The 17,274-nt window shown below is 40.1% G+C and overlaps 1 protein-coding gene across 1 annotated transcript in view; it reads left to right on the top strand.

Annotated features, from left to right (window-relative positions):
* Positions 1 to 17,274, top strand: part of ARNTL2 (aryl hydrocarbon receptor nuclear translocator-like 2) — a 50,823-nt gene that overhangs the window by 14,903 nt on the left and 18,646 nt on the right. Inside the window, exons 4-8 of the mRNA XM_012002418.1 lie at positions 4,693 to 4,850; positions 10,240 to 10,319; positions 11,987 to 12,079; positions 13,221 to 13,338; positions 14,139 to 14,282. Coding sequence (XP_011857808.1) covers positions 4,693 to 4,850; positions 10,240 to 10,319; positions 11,987 to 12,079; positions 13,221 to 13,338; positions 14,139 to 14,282 — 593 coding nt within the window. The remainder of the gene's footprint in view (positions 1 to 4,692; positions 4,851 to 10,239; positions 10,320 to 11,986; positions 12,080 to 13,220; positions 13,339 to 14,138; positions 14,283 to 17,274) is intronic.

Below are 17,274 nucleotides of genomic sequence, written 5' to 3'. Positions count from 1 at the left end.
TTGTACTCCTAGGAATTTATCCTAGAGTGTAATTCGAGATGCCCACACCACAATATTCTTAGCCATATTATTTATGATATTGAAAATATTAGAATGTTGAAATATCCAACAATAGCAAATGAATGAATTATGATTTAACTAATCAATGGACTACCATGTTCTCCAAGAATATTTGCAACTATGCAGAAATATTCATGTTAGAATGTTAAATGAATAAGACAAGACATGAAAATTATATACTATGATCTGAGTTTTATTTATTCTATATGTAGAACACACAGAAATATCCACATGGTACCCATGCACCATGGCTAAGTTAAATAATCATTGTATGTATCTACATGTTTAGGAAACGCTGGAAGGAGACATGTTAGAATATTAACTGTGATTACTTCCAGATGGGATTATGGGTGGTTTTCCTGGAATTTTTCAAATCTCTCACAAAATGATACATTTGGAAATATATCTTTTAAGATTACATATTTTTAAAAGCTATGCAGCCTGCATAATTTTTAAGTGCTGACAGTCTTCTATCACCACCAATGTTTTTCATTTTAGTAATGGTCTGATGAGTACATTTCTGATGCTAGGAACTATACTAATGTGAAAATTAATATTATTGGCAAGAGTTTCCAGTTTTCAATATTTGTTACCATCCAGATAGATTTTTAGGCAGAATAAATTCCTTTTGATTAAAGGTCTGGGATTCTTAATCCATTTTCAGGCTGTTGTAATATAGCTATCATAAAGTTTTTGGTTAAGCCATCAATGATCTTAATGACTTTAATGTTAATTCTATGAAAATCTTACTATTGCTCAAGTTTGTCATGAGATCATATCCAAGTCATACACTAATTATTGCTCACTGTCAGTTAACATAACTTTTGTTATCCTTATGGGAATGGTGTTGCCTGTCAGCGTTAGGAAGAGAATGGTTCCTGTAGACAGTAGTAATCGTTTCAGGTCATTAGGTGCTCAAGGGAGCATTTACAGCTAAGGATTTTATAGGAATTAGGATGATTGGACTTAATCTCACATCTGTTTCTCTCTCAAGAACTACAGAAAAGGTATTTCATGTAGTTTGATATTTTATCCTGCTTTTTTGTAGAGTGGAAGATGGTGAACACCAAGTTAAAATGAAGGCCTTCAGGTACATTGACTTGTTGAGATGGTACATGGTGAGTGGAAAGGTACACAAAGGCAAGCCTGTAGCCTAAGGCAAAGGTGACGTCAAGATAGAAGGGCTTGAAGATGAGACTTTTTTGTCTTGTTATGCTCTGAGAAGCAATGTTATCAGGCACCTTTTGTCTTGCTTTTCTGTCTACTTGGATAACATTTTGGCTTTCATGCCTTTAACTTTCTCTTAGAATAGCTTTTTTCAAAAAAAAAGAATATTATTTTCTTTAAGCACTAAAGAAAAATTGATTCATGACTTAAATCAGTTACTTATGAGGAGCATCTGACTGTTGGAAACCCATCCTCGTAAGTTCTTTGTCAATTATTTCAACATATTTTTTCAACAACAACAACAAAATATTCTTCTCCATCTGGCAACATGGCCTATCAGAGTTTTGCTTTTTCTCCATTTATTTTGTTTTCTGATAGGATTCCACAAAATACTGCTGTGGTTCAAAGTGGCAGTAACTGTACACAGAATTAGGAGCCAGAGCTCTGATGAAGTATTAAGCAGAGAGCTGGCCTCTGGAGAATTATGCCTTTCCTTAATGAAAGCCTCCAGAAACCTTTTCAGGTGCAGCTCCTTCAAGTAAAGTACCTTGTTCAGACATTGGTTCTTTCACCTTGCCCTGGGTTTCCTGGCTCCCAGCATCATCATTCACCTTCTCCACCGTGGGCTTTCTCCCACCCTGCTCTCATCTCTCTCCAGATCCTGGCTCAGAGAGAGCACCCCTTCCTCTGCTGTACATCCTGGAGTCAGGCGTCTCTATCCATCGCTGCTGTCCATGCTGATGGGGAACACTGTTAGAAAGAAGAGGTGATCCTTCTAGTGAGAGTGTAACTACAATATTCTTTTAATCATAACACTTTCATTTTAATCGAGATGCTCTGTAATCCCAGCTCCTTGGAAGGCAGAGGCAGAAGAATCCTTTGAGCCCAGGAGTTTGAGGCTGCAGTGAGCTGTGATCATACAACTGTACTGCAACCTGGGCAACAGAGTGAGACCTTGACTTTAAAAAGAAAAAGAAAAATATCTAATTGCTCACAAATAGAACAAAGTATGAGTAGATAACTGAATTTTATGTGAATACACATCTAATTGGAATCCTATCCACTTCATCCAACAGTATGTATTTTGTTCCAGGCGTGTCACTGCCAAGGGTGAATGGTTGGGGCAGGGAGTGTGTTAGCTGCCACAGCCTTCATTGATGTTCCTCCCTACCCACCTCCCTACTCTTTTATCTGGAAAAATTACATTTTCTTTTATCCAATTTAAAGTCTTTGTAAAAACAGATCAGGGAAGTCTCCCACTTACCCTCTTTCCCATCAGATTGCCCCTGAACTATTCTAATAGAGAAATTCCGGAGTTTCTGTGTGTTGTAGGAGAGGGATTTGCAGCAAAGTGTGACGAGTAAAATCATGTAATTCTTGAAATCTAAGATACACTTTTCACCTCTACGTTTTATCTTCTGTGGAAATTTCTTATCAGTGGCATCTTCCTGTCAGTTGGCAGCATTTCTTTCTCTTGTGATGCTTTAAATAATCGTGCGTCTTACAATTGGTGGCTCTTAGATTTGATGAAATAGGGGTAGTGGTATGGAAGGTACTGAGGTGGCTTAGAGAGAGCAGTGATTAATCATGTAGTAGTCAGAGAAAGCTTCCCAGAAGAATAACTGAGCTGGATTTTGAAGAAAGAATAGGATTTCTCCAACAGTGCAGTCAGAAAGGACTTTGTAAGCCAGGTAAAGAGGAAGGCATGGAGGAGGTGTGAGACAGCATGGCGTGTGTGAGGACGAGCAAGTCTTCGCACATTGCTGCTGTGGGACATGTGGAGCTGTCGGGAAAAGTCTTGAAGAGAGAAACTGGAGATGAAGACATGAGGCAGGTCAGGGAGAACCTTGGCCTATAATTAGGGAATCTGGCTAGTCCTCTTGGGCAGTGGATGTGCAGTGAACAGTTTTGTGCAATGGGATTAGGTGACTTGATTTGTTTTACTACATAATTCCGGAAGGTATAGGATAGACTGGGAGAGGAAGGAACAACAGTTTAAAAGGTTCTGGGGTAATGCAATGAGCCTAAATTAAGATGGTGACAGAGGAAATGGAGAGGAAGAGAAGACATGTTTAAGAAATATTTTAAGATCTAGAATCGAAGGAGTTTGTGATTATTTGGCTTTTTAGGGTGAAGAGGAAGGTTCTAAACCAGGGATATCCAGTCTTTTGGCTTCCCTGGGTCACGTTGGAAGAAGAAAAATTGTCTTGAGTCACACATAAAATACAGTAACACCAATGATAGCTAGTGAGCTAAAAAAAAAAAAAAAAATCTCATAATGTTTTTAGAAAGTTTACGAATTTGAGTTGGGCCACATTCAAAGCCATCCTGGAGTGCAGTTTGGACAAGCTTGGTCTAGACTGAGCAGTTGTGTTACCAACCAAGATAAACCCTATAGAAGGAATAATAAATCAGGAGTAGTACAGGAAGAATTGAAAATGGGGGTACATTGCAGAGAATGCATTCAGTTTGGGGTTTCCTGAGTTTTAGATTTCTTGAGAATTGTTTAGATTTGTAATTCTAGTTCCATAGGTCAGGAGCTGAGTGAAGTATGAATGAGATAGGGTTATAATAACAAGTAGCTTATGAGTAGCTGTAAAGCCTTGTGAGGAAATGAGATCTCAGGGTGAATAAAGAGTGAAGAGAGAGCGGTGCTGAGCAGGGAATCTTAGTACACACCAATATTTAAGGATCAAGTAAGAGCTGGGTGAGGTGACGAGGGGACTGAGCCGAGCAGGGAGAGTGGAGGAGGACGAGGAGGCAGAGAGGCTGTGGAAACCAGGGGAGAATGAGAAGTGTCAGCAGTGTCAGATTCAAGGCAGGGATCAGCAAGAGATTGCAAGAGAGAAGAACGATTTTCGCTAGGACAGTTTTAGTGGGGCAGGGGTTGTGGAAGGTTGATGTTACAGATGGACAGAATGCCTGGGAAATGAAAGACTGAGTGGAAACTGCACTCTTTCAGGGAGCTTGCTGAGGGGGCAAGACAGTAGCAAGAACAAAAAACAACTAGAATTAGGGAAAGGGTTTTTTTTCACGGGGGAAGATACTTGAGCACATTAATAGACCCATGATAAGGAGCTATAAAAATAATGAGGTTAAGATGCTGATAACTATTTATGCAAATACCAGAGAATAGTTAGCTTTGAACAAAAGGGCACCCATCTCTTCTCTAATATTGGAGACAGGTAGAAAAACCACCTAGGCTCTCAGACAGTTGCCTTCGTTCTTAAAGATTTCAGAAAATGAGGTAGGGAGGGACTGACCAAGGGCAGCGAGTTTTATGAATGCTATTCCTGGTCTCAGCAGCGCTTTCCTCTTCCCTCAATGACAACTGCAGGGACCCAAGTTAGGAGGAAGAACAGTGTGTGCCTGCCGGGCTCAGCATCTGCTCCACTGAGCGCCACGGGTGGGGGTCTGGAGGTCTGCCGAATGTTAAATATAAAGGAAGTTCCTTTTCCCTCTTAGAGAAGCTCATAGCCAAACCGAAAAGCGGAGGAGAGATAAAATGAATAACCTGATTGAAGAACTGTCTGCAATGATCCCTCAGTGCAACCCCATGGCGCGTAAACTGGACAAACTTACAGTTTTAAGAATGGCTGTTCAGCACTTGAGATCTTTAAAAGGTGAGTTTGACGACGGCTTCCACAGTTAAGTGAAATCTGCTCTGTCACTGATGTCTCTGATTGGTTCGCTTTGCTGTCAGCTGTTGAGGTTCTATCCAGATGTGTCTTTCAGCTTTACGGGTATTCACTGGCATTTGTCTATAGTCTGTGTGTGGAGAGAATACTGAATTGGATGTCAGAAAACTGGGTTCTGATAAAAGCTTTATCTGGAGCTCACTATGCAAACTTGAAAAGTATTTACATTTCTGCTTCACATATAATACGAAGAGAATATCACCTGCCTTTCATACCTCTCAGTTCTTTAGAAGTTCTGAAGTAGAACTGGGCATGGTGGTTCATGCTTGTAATCCCCGTACTTTGGGAGGCTGAGGTGGGTGGATCGCTTGAGTCCAGACTTCGAGACAAACCTGGGCAAAAAATGCAAAAATTAGCCAAGAGTGGTCATGCTCGCTTGTAATCCCAGCTATCTGGGAGGCTGAGGTGGGAGGATCGCTTGAGCCTGGGAGGTGGAGGTTGCAATGAGCAGTAATCGTGCCATTGCACTCCAACCTGGGTGACAGCCTGTCAAAAAAAAAAAAAAAAAGTTCTGAAGGATAGTATTAATTATTAAGTTATTGAGAGATTTCTATCCTTCAAAAAGAAAACTTCCTTAAACTCTGCAGTTTCTCTTAAGGCTTCATTCAGATTTATCAGTAGTACCTTACAATGCATCACACATTGCCATTCCAGGGTATCCTCAAATATGTGAGACACTGGGGGAAGGAGGTCCTTGCCAATGCCTCTTGGTGTGTGGGTCATCATTTCTGGCTTTAGCAATTCCCCAATTTGAGCTTGACTTTTAAATCAGAGTGTAATAAATGTGTATATGTACCTGTGTGTTAGTCCATTCTCGCATTGCTATGAAGGAATACCTGAGACTGGGTAATTTATAAAGAAAAGAAGTTGAATTGGATCATAGTTCCACAGGCAGTGCAGGAAGCATGGTGGCATCTGCCTCTTGGGAGGCCTCAGGGAGCTTTTACTCATGGCAGAAGGCAAAGCGGGAGCCGGCATCTTACATGGCAGGAGCAGGACCAAGAGAGGGTCGGGGAGGTGCCACACGCTTTAAACAACCAGATCTCATGAGAACTCACTATTGCGACACAGTACCAAGGGGAAAATCCACAAGCATGATCCAATCACCTCCCACCAGGCCCCACCTCCAGCACTGGGGATTAGTTTTCGACATGAGATTTGGGTGGGGACACAGAGCCAAACCTTATCAACATGTGCAGTAGAAATCACCCCTGGTTTGGGAATAACCCCAGTCCAACTTGGGGGACAGGGTGATGGAAGTGGAATAGAGTTTTCGATTTATCAATGCTGATGATGTAAATTTGCGTGGAAAAGATAAGACCTGGACGAGTAGCAAGCTGAAGACTCCAGAGGAGACTCTGCAAGTGCAGATCTGTAAAGATCTAGAAGATTATAGTAAAATTTGGCTCAAAAATCATAAAAAGGGAGTGAGCAAAGGATGACCAAGGGTCTTAGTTTAGATCTCAAACACTGCCAGGAAAAGGAAAATATATTTCAGGGTAATGGAAATTATCTGGGCACCATACAAGGACTTTACCAAGTCAAGTTAAGCTGGCTAAGAGGAGAGCAGCACTAACCTGGACTCCTGGTGCTTCCTGTTGGGAGCGTGATGGGAGATCACTTTCGTAACAGTCTGTTATGAAATAAGCTTCTCTTTTACCCACAGCTGAGGCTTGCAATATTTTCCTTAAATCCTTCAGCAATGAAAATTTACAGGCTCAACTGAGGTCATTTGATTGCAACCCTAAAATTAGCTGAGTATTTTCACATTTGCAGTGTCCTAAGGGAGGAGAACCTAAGGGAAAAGCCATGAATCAGTGGACTAGTTCAACAAAACATGATCTGAGCGTCAGCTGCATTCCTGTTCTGTGCTGAGAATATAAAAATTAATGAGGCAAGGTCTCTGCCCTTTAAGGGTTTGTGATCTGACTAGGAAGACTGACTTAGGAAGAGATCGTCAGAGTCTAGTGTGATGAATGTTACAGCAGTGATACGAGTGAGAGGAGAGGCTGTGGAAACTCGGCAGGGAGGAGGTGAGTCCAAAGGAGATTCCTTGGAACAGGGCGTAAATTTTGCCGTCAGCTCTGCTAAGCAGAAGTGACATGGTTGAGAACTCATCCCTGCAGTCTGACCAGATCCTTTGGTCAGTGCTGCTCACAGCAAGATGATTTAAGGCAAGTGGATCTGCATTCCAGGGTATTGTCGCAGCATCCCCACACTTGCTCGGCAAAAGCTTAGAAGCCATATCAACAGAAGGCTGCCTGTGGATCATGTTATTTTGGTCCATAGGATAATTAGGTTAAAGGCAGAAGGATGGTGATGTGATTTTTTTCACTATACCCTACAGCAGTGCTTTTTAAACTATCTGGGTGAAGAACAGGTGTTTCTCCCATCCACCACCAGTTCATTGTAAAATACAATTAATTATGGAAAAATGATCATGGATTTGGCTGTCACAGCAATGCTACATTTTTATAAAAGCCTCTAAATGCTTATTCTTAAATTCTGCATTCGATCTTACCAGTTTGCTGGTAAGAAAACCACTGGTCTGCAGACCACATTTGGAGTAGCCCTGCTCTGTAGCATGAGGTCCTGTGTCTGTGATCTGATTACCAGGCGGGGCAGTGGAGCGCGGTGGTTCACGCGTGTGCGTACTGAAGGTAGACCTTGTGGTTCAAATCCTGGCTTCCTCCCTTCATAGCTATGTGACTTACTCAAGTTATTCGACATTCTAATCCTCAGGTTTCCGCATCTGTGAAATAGGGACGATGCATTTGCCTCCTGGGACTATTGTTAAGAGTAAAGAACAGAAACCAAACACCACATGTTCTCACTCATAGGTGGGAATTGGACAATGAGATCACTTGGACATGGGAAGGGGAACATCACACACTGGGGCCTATTATGGAGGGGAAAGGGGAGGGAGGGCATTGGGAGTTATAACTGATGTAAATGACGAGTTGATGGGTGCTGACGAGTTGATGGGTGCAGCACACCAACATGGCACATGTTTACATATGTAACCTGCACGTTGTGCACATGTACCCTAGAACTTAAAGTATAATAATAATAAAAAGAGTAAAGAGTAATGCATGTAGAGTGTAGCACAGTGTTCACTAATGGTAGGGGTGGGGTAAGAAGAGGAGGAGGAACTGTTACTGTCATTTTGATCTTGTTTTTTAACCCAATGAACATTGTGAAAAAAGTAAGTGATCATGTTGCCTCGTTGGTTTTTGCCATGGGAACTCTGAGAGCCAATGTGTGGACAAGTGTGCGGAACACCACAGCGTGCATTTACGGGCCGGCCTCTACCATGCCTCAGCGCTGCTCTCACTGCCCTTGTTTTCTCTTGAGCACATCACCACTCACTCACTGAGTCAAGGCTCGCCTGTGCTGGCTGATTTACACTGACAGGGTTTCCCAGCCCACTTCTGCCTGGTGTGCTCTGCCAACCTTGCTGCAGGCCAGACCTGAAATGTCATTACCTTGCTCAGAATCAATTTATTGCTGTTCCCCGACCTAGCACTCAGAATCTGCGTCCTTCATTCCTTCCTCAGCTCCCTCCCAAGCTGCTGTGTAGTAATATTAACAAGAAGTTGTTGGGAGAATTCCCTGAGCCCTAGGGTGAAGATAGATTCCAACAGAAGAGATTTTCTTTTCCCTATGCCAGGCTCTTTAGAGTGCTATGAGTCTGAGAAAACTGTACTGAATCATAGCACGAGGCATTTTGACTTTCTGCCCCGCCTACTTACTTTGCCACCACCACCACTTAGTTCATTGGTGAGTTTGAGCCACAGATCCGTCCAAGGGCCAATGTGTGGTTAAAATGTCTAAGGACGTTACCCCACCTTTCCCCTGCAAAAGCAACTTTTCTTACAGTACCCAGGAAGAGGGGATAGGAGTCAAGAAGTTTGGGGAATATAAGGAAGGGAAAATTGACTGACTTCTGAATCATCCTTGCCCTGGTGATGGCTTGCTTGGCATTGTTGACTGTGTCATATGCCCCCTTGTGGCCTTGAGGGGCTTTGCATGTCTGGGTTGGTGGATTCCCTTACTCCTCTCAGGTCAAACATTCCCCTTGGTTTTGGCCTGATAATTCCTCATCATTTTACAAGCTCTGCAGCTGCTTTAGAGACTTTCATTTTAATATAACTCAGTGCTAAGGGCTAAAAATGAATTATTTCATTTATATTTTATACATTTTTAAAATAATCTGTGTATTATCAGAATAGAGGTCTCTATATTGCCATTAGAGAGTTTTCTTACTGGAAAATCTCATGAATCCATGACACTTGTTTAGAATTCCAGAATATCCCCTTTCAGGGTAACTCATATGATCAACTTGAATTAGCTGAGACATTATCTAAATAACTGTAGTAGTTCCCCCTTATCCATGGAGCATACGTTCCAAGAGCCTGGTAGATGCCTGAAACTGTGGGTAGTACTGAACCCTAGGCATAGCACTTTTTTCCTATGCATATATACCTATGATATAGTTTAACTTATAAATCAGGCACAGTAAGAGATTAACATTAATAATAAACTAGGACAATTTTAGCAATATGCTGTAAAAAAGTTATATGTTCTCTCTTTGGCTCGCTCAAAATATCTTATTGTATTGTGCTCACCTGTTTGCAGACCACGGTGGACCACAGGTAACTGAAACCACAGCTAAGGGGGGACTACTGCATGTCAATTCTTGAATATTATTTCATGTACAGTTTATTACAATGTTTTTATATATAGCTCTTAATGTGCATATTTGAATATAAAGGAATAAGTAGTTCCAAGAATTCACAATCTAAAAGAAAGAAATTTTAATCAAGTGATAATGAAGAAAGAAAATGCTTAGCTGAGCATAGTGGCTCACACCTGTAATCCCAGCACTTTGGGAGGCTGAGGTGAGTGGATTGCTTGAGGCCAGGAGTTCAAGACCAGCCTGGCCAACATAGTGAAAATTTGGCTCTAATAAAAATACAAAAATTAGCCGGGCGTGGTTTTGCATGCCTGTAATCCCAGCTACTCAGGAGGCTGAGGCACGAGAATCACTTGAACTCAGGAGGTGGAGGTTACAGTGAGCTGAGATGGTGCCACTGCACTTCAGCCTGGGCAACAGTGTAAGACTCTGTCTCAAAAATAAATAAATAAATTAATTAAATGAAAATGAGAAAAAAAGAAAATGATGACAGAAAATGTCTTAGAATGTGCCAAAAGAGAAAATAGCAGCAGCAGCAGCAGCGGCATTGCTAATGTTCATTGAGCGTGTTGCCCTCTCTACTGTATTTCCAATAACTCTTGACTCCTTTCTTTTTAGGCATGACAAATTCTTATGTGGGAAATAATTGTAGACCATCATTTATTCAGGATAATGAGCTCAGACATTTAATCCTTAAGGTAACTGAAGATATATTTGTCTAAGTTGTATATGTGCTTTCATTGCTGTTTGAATATGAGGCAGATTTTCTTCCATTTGCTTCCTGTTATAAACATGCAAGACTCCATGTTACACCATATTTCCTTTAATATAGAAATTTAAAATAGAGAAGTAGCCATGTGTTACTAGTTTGTGTTAATGAAAGTAGAGACAGAGGATAGGCACTTTCTACACTACAGAGCAAAGCTTGTCTTCAGGGCTAAGTATGTTATACTACCCACCTCTCACACATAGGATCTATTCGCCATGATCACCACCTCCTTCAAAGCCGTCAGCCTGACATCCTGTTCCCTCAGGATCCTGTTCTTCTCGGAGGCCAGTCATTGCTTAGAGTTGTTAGTGCTTTGACATTTCTGTCCTCATCATTTCCTGGGCATGGCTTTTCAGATTCACCGGTCTAGAGAGGAAACTGTGATCATGTGATTGGCTTCTCATGCCCTCGGAGGTGATAAATGTCTTGGTCGTGAGCTGTGTGACTACTAGGTTTTAAGCGATAGTCGAATTAAATAGAAAGATTCTTCATACACATTTTTGTCCATTTTTCCTTTAATTAAAAAAAGCCATTCTTTTATTTGAACAGCTGAATTTAAATATAGCATTCCTGGCAGGGATATAAAGGATATTGTGTGGATAAAAAAATTTTTGAAGGTGGCAAAATGTACGGTTTGCTTTCGAAGCTTTCTGACCAATCTGTACATGCTCGTCAGTCACACCTTCATGGAACCCTGCTTCTGCCCTGCCGAGCATGCCCAGCAGGAGTGCCAGGCTCTTCCTATGTGGCCATATGTTCCCACTTCCATGCAGGCTGCTTCATGGGATTTGCTGGGTAGACCTTATGAGAGTAGCTGACACATTAGTTTAGAACGAGTGATGCCTTATTATTATTCAAAAACTATAACTAGGTTTACAGTGTGATGTCTTCATTGCTTCCTTGTCCCCAATCTGCACAGTCCTCCTACCTCAACACATCCACAGGTAATCGTTCTGCATGCAGTATAGTAGGATTTGGTAAAGGTAATTTTATTTCTTTTTATTATTTTTTGAGACAAAGTCTGGCTCTGTTGCCTAGGCTGGAATGCAGTGGTGCAGTCTCAGCTCACTGCATCCTCTGCCTCCTGGGCTCAAGCCATCCTCCCATCTCAGCCTCCTGAGTAGCTGGGACTACAGGCGTGCACCACCACGCCCGGCCAATTTTTCTAGTTTTTGTCGAGACAGGGTTTCGCTAGTGTTGCCCGGGCTGGTCTCAAACTCATGAGCTCAAGAGATCCACCTGCCTTGGCCTCCCAAAGTGCTGGGATATAGGCTCATTTAGTGCTGTATATAGGCTCATCTATAGCACCTGGCCTAATTTTTTAAGAAATGTCTCAAGTAAATATTCTGCAGCCAAACTTTTCATGTCCAAAACATTAATTTAGAATAAGATTTCAACATGACGTTCTTTATAAATCGGTTTGCATCTTAAGAACATTTCTTAAAATTAATCTTACTAGCTCCATGAAAACTAGCTCAATAAAACTAGTCTGTTAGTTTTATTGCCACAATAACTCCCTCAGAATCTGAATGTGTGTGTGTGTATAAGAGACAGACAATATTTTTAAATATTCACTTTTATTTTCTTAAATCCTAGACTGCAGAAGGCTTCTTATTTGTGGTTGGATGTGAAAGAGGAAAAATTCTCTTCGTTTCTAAGTCAGTCTCCAAAATACTTAATTACGATCAGGTATTCAAACCTCATGATTCCATATTCTAATTGGAGATGGAAAACACACCCATACATGCACACACACATCCCCACACACACAGGTGACTGACAGTTTAGGGTATCACTTAAGTTTCAAGATAGTGACATGGAATCCAGTCCTACTGGGCACTGACTTTGCAAAGAAGAGGCTGTTTAGAGACTCACTGGCTGCTCAGGGGCATGTAGGGATTCCCATGATTCAGGGTTTAGTCCTCTGCTTTTCAGATTCAGAAACTTGATCCGCCTTAGAGAGTTCTGGATATAGACTTATATTAACCACGCAAGTTTTTTTTTAGAATGAAATGTCTGACTGCCAAACAATTCAGCCTACTTGTATTGGCTGGTCCATTAGTCCTGTTGTCTGTAGGAATGTTTGCTTGGGTAATACAGGAATTCAGAAGAGGGGTGGCCACTATGGGTCAGGGAAGGCATCACGCATGAAGTAGGATGTCTGCGAGGCTTGGCAGAAGCGAGATGTAGAGAAGGGGAGGAAACATTTCAGGCTGGGAGAAAGAAGGGAGTCCCGAAGTGTAGGGAGTCAAAGGCAATTTGGCTGGAGTGGCCAAGGGATAGGGAAGGGGTGGTGAGTTCTGAGGAATGGGACTGTATCAGCAAAGGCATAGACCTGGGGATGCTGTGCATATTGGGAGTGGTGGAATGGGAAGTGAGAGGTATTCTGGGTTGGATTTTACTTATCAATAGTATGGTAATTTTTTAAACAGTATGGTAAATGTCTGATAAAGTCACAGATATTCTGTGATTTCTATATTATACTATCATGTAATCTCTTTTTTTTAACAAGGACAAAAAATTTCAAAACAAATCACAATCATTTCCAAGTATCATGTTAACAAGAGTTACGAGATTTAGCGGAATACTAGCAGTTAGTGTTTGTATATGGTTTGTGTATATCCAGGGATGGTTCTATATGCATGTATTTTTTTCTGTCTACAAGTATCACCCTGCTTTGAACACTAAGTTCATGTCACATGGTGTTGTGAACGTATCTTTGAGCTTGAGAAAAATCAACCTTTAACAAAAAAGGACATTTATTGTATGCATCAAGAAATGTAGAAAAAGCATGATACTGATTTTAAGTGAATGTCTACCTTATGAATAGGCTAGTTTGACTGGACAAAGCTTATTTGACTTCTTGCATCCAAAAGATGTTGCCAAAGTAAAGGAACAACTTTCTTCTTTTGATATTTCACCAAGAGAAAAGCTAATAGATGCCAAAAGTAAGTGTCCATTTCTGCATGCTTATTATTTCATGTAAATGTAATGATCACCTAAAAGTTTAGCTACACAGTGTTTTTAATACAGCTAACTAAGCTTTTATCAAACGAGAATTATTTTGTAAACTTTACATCATAGTTAATATATATAGCTATATAGAAAATTCCTATATTCATACAGACATATACAAACACAAATGCATTCATATGAAGATGCTTTGTTTGGGGAAAATATGATTCCTTCATATTTGCTATTTTTCATATACAAATAAAATCCTTACAAGAAAGTGTCATTTTGGATAAAAAATTGCTGAAGTTCCCATTATTTAGCTACATGCTAAAAGACAATTATCCTCTTTTGTATATGGATTAGGTCTTTTCTGTATGAAAGACCTTGTATAATTGCGTTTGGGAAGTGTAAGTATTTTTTCTTCTCTGAAAATGCCTAGTACCAAATAATTATATGAAATATAAAACAATTGATTCCTGTAATAGTTGAGGTTTTTTTCATTTTTTAATTTAATTTTTATTTCATTTCACTTAGATTAACTTTGTTCTTCCCCATTTGGGGAAAAAAGAAGGATAAATTGCAAATGTCTATAAGTTATCAAAATGTGATTGCTTGACAAATACATTTTTTGGGTGTGTTTCACTTTAGGGTTTACTGTACAATCATGCCATTGCTTTAAAAAACTATTTTCTTTTTCAATAATAGATGATCAGAAAATGTTGGAAGATAAATTTCAAAATTATTTGACAATATTCTTTTCCACCTGTTCTCTCACCCCCTTCTGCTACAAAAGCTGGTTTGCAAGTTCACAGTAATTTCCACACTGGAAGGACACATGTTTATTCTGGCTCAAGACGATCTTTTTTCTGTCGGATAAAGAGTTGTAAAATCTCTGTCAAAGAAGAGCATGAATGCTTACCCAACCCAAAGAAGAAAGGTATCATTTTGAAATGTCAAGTGATGCAAAGCATGGATATAAAATGAATGTCCTAAATATTTTCTGTACAGAAAAAATAAAACATATGGTCAAGGGAAATATTTGAATCCAAAAGCATCTTAAAAATAAGATTTTCTTTTAAACCAAAATTACTTAGATTGGTTCATCATATCTTTCGAATTTATCAGGTAATTACATATTGTCTTTGTTACCCAAGATTTTAATGGTATTATTGAAATTGTAGTTTGGGGCCTATCAAATGGGAAAAAATCACAAGAGATAGAAATAAAACTTTTGCTATGAAACTTCATTATTACTCTTTAAAATATAAAAGTTAGATGTTAAAATAAAAAAGTCAATAGTACAAGAGCCTGATCTGACTAATTTTGGTGAAAGTTTCTTAAGATGTTCCAGGTGTGATTTTAATTTTTTATGAGATGTTGATTCTTTGGTAAATATCTCATTTGTTTTCTTATGATCCTTTGCTAGATTTGTCTTGCAGATATTTACTTTTTGAATTGATTAAATAGTCATCTATTTAACTTAATTGGGAAATTTCAGGGACTACAAAATGTCTCATGACTTTTTTGCCTAAGAGCATATTAAGCTATTAGATATAGGATTTCGTAGGCAAATTTCAACATGGGATTTGCTTTCCTATCCTTTAAAAGGATATTTATATGGAGCCACAAAATTCAATTTATTTACAAGTTTTGGTCAGAATGTTTTTTGACAAACACCTAAAATGATAATTGCTAATACTCATTTATTTAACACTTACCCTGTGCCAAATACTGTGCTAAGTAAGTGTTTTAGTCCTCATGAAAATACTATTCTTTTTAAAAAATTTTTCAACATTTATTTTAGATACAGGGACTACATGTGCAGTCTTGTTGCATGGGTATATTGCACTAAGGTAGTGAGCATAGTACCCAGTAGATAGTTTTTCAACCCTCACGCCCTTCCCTCCCTTCCCCCCTAATAGTTCACAGTGTCTGTTGTTCCCATGTTTATGTCCTTATATGCTCAATGTTTAGCTCCTACTTATAAGTGAGGACATGTGGTATTTGGTTTTCTGTTCTTGCATTAATTCACTTAGGATTATGGCCTCCAGCTCTATCCACATTGCTGCAAAGGACATGATTTCATTCTTTTTTATGGCTGTGTAGTATTCCATGCTTTATATGTAGCCCACTTTTCTTTAATCCACCATGGATGGGCACCTAGGCAGCTTTCATGTATTTGCTATTGTGAACAGTGCTGCAGTGAACATATAAGTGCATATGTCTTTTCGGTAGAATGATCTGTTTTCCTTTGGGTGTATACCCAGTAATGGGGCTAAAGATTCCTCCGCAAGTTGTATTTTCTCCTAGCTTCTTTCACAGTCTTATTTCTAAAAAGACCCCTGCACATTGGCTGTGCTGAGGGGAAAATGATTGGGATAAACCTGAGATCATTGTGTGACAACAGTAGATGTTGGTGAATGAACAGTTTATTGAGTGCCTACTATGTGCCGGGTACTATGCCAAATGCAAAGGACACACTAGGGAGCAGGCAGACAAGTACTGCTGTAGTGGACCTTATGTGAGATGGCCCTCATATACTACAGACAGCCAAGAAACATGTAAACTAATAAGTAGGTAGTGGAAAGTGTGATGCGAGTGACATCTTTGCTGAATTAATAGTAGTTTTTGAATACTGAAAGATTATTTTCACAGTTTTTTGTTACTATTCACTTTGTAACAATTACAGACACAACACACTTGTGCAGTGGTACAGTCATAGCTCACTGCAGCCTTAAACTCCTGGGCTCAAATGATCTTCCCAACTCAGCCTCCCAAGTAGCTAAGACTACAGATATGTATCACCTCATCCCTCTAAGTTTAACATTTTTTATAGAGATGGGATCTTGCTATATTGCTCTGGTTGGTCTCAAACTCCTGGCTTCAAGCATTCCTCCCACTTCAGCCTCCCAAAAGGCTAGGATTTCAGGTGTGAGCTACCATGCCTGACTGCAACACACAAGTCTGTCTGCAGACCCTGGACATTAAAACTCAGGCATCTCCTCTTTCCAGAAAGCGATCCCCAATACCCTCCCAACTCTGGTGGCTTGCGTCCCAGGTACCCACATCAGTAATCCTGAGCTTCTCTCAGATTTGCTGCTCTTCTACACTGTATTGAAATTACTTAACTTTTTGATACTTTCCTCCCTCACTGGAATGAGAGCTGCATTTCCGTCTGTTGTTTCTGGCCCATGATAGACATTCAATAAACATTTCCTGAAGGCATAAGTGACGATCCTCTTGTCCTTTGTTCCTACCTGACTGACCGCATAACCACTCTCAAATCCACAGGAACAATTATAAATTAAATGAATGAATATACATTAAAATCTTTCTCTTTTACCTAAGGAAGCAATTTCAACATATTTTTTAGATTTTGTCTCAAGAAGTTTTTAGCAAATGCTATGGACTGAATTGTGTCCCCAGAATTCCTATGTTGAAGCCTTAATTCCTGACATGAGGGTATTTGGAGATTGGGCCTTTGGGAGATAATTAGGTTTGGATGAGGTCATGAGGATGGGGCCCTCATCATGGGATTAGTGTTCTTGTAAGGAGAGGCATCAGAGAGCTCTTTGTCTCTGCATGAATGCAGTGAGCAAGGGAAGGCCATGTGAGCACACAGCAAGTTGTTGGGTATCTGCAAGCCAGAAAGACAGCCCTCACCAGAACGCAGCCCTGCTGACACCTCCATCTCAGACTTCCAGCCTCCAGAACTGAGAGAAAATAAGTTCCTGGTGTTGAAGCTACCACATCTGCTATTTTGCTATGGCAGCCCAACCTCAGACTGCAACCAGCTTGGATCATTTTCTATACCATAGTTCTCATGAGAAAGAAATCTGAAAAGGCTCTGCCCTGAGAACTAAAGGCATCTGGGCCTTTCTGAAAATAAATGTCTGTTAATTAAATTGGCATCTTAAAATTTGGCTTCA

This window comes from Mandrillus leucophaeus, unplaced genomic scaffold, assembly GCF_000951045.1.
Source record: "Mandrillus leucophaeus isolate KB7577 unplaced genomic scaffold, Mleu.le_1.0 Scaffold686, whole genome shotgun sequence".
Lineage (NCBI taxonomy): Eukaryota > Metazoa > Chordata > Mammalia > Primates > Cercopithecidae > Mandrillus > Mandrillus leucophaeus.
Note: the sequence above shows the minus strand (reverse complement) of the source record. Positions and strands in the feature narration are given on the sequence as shown.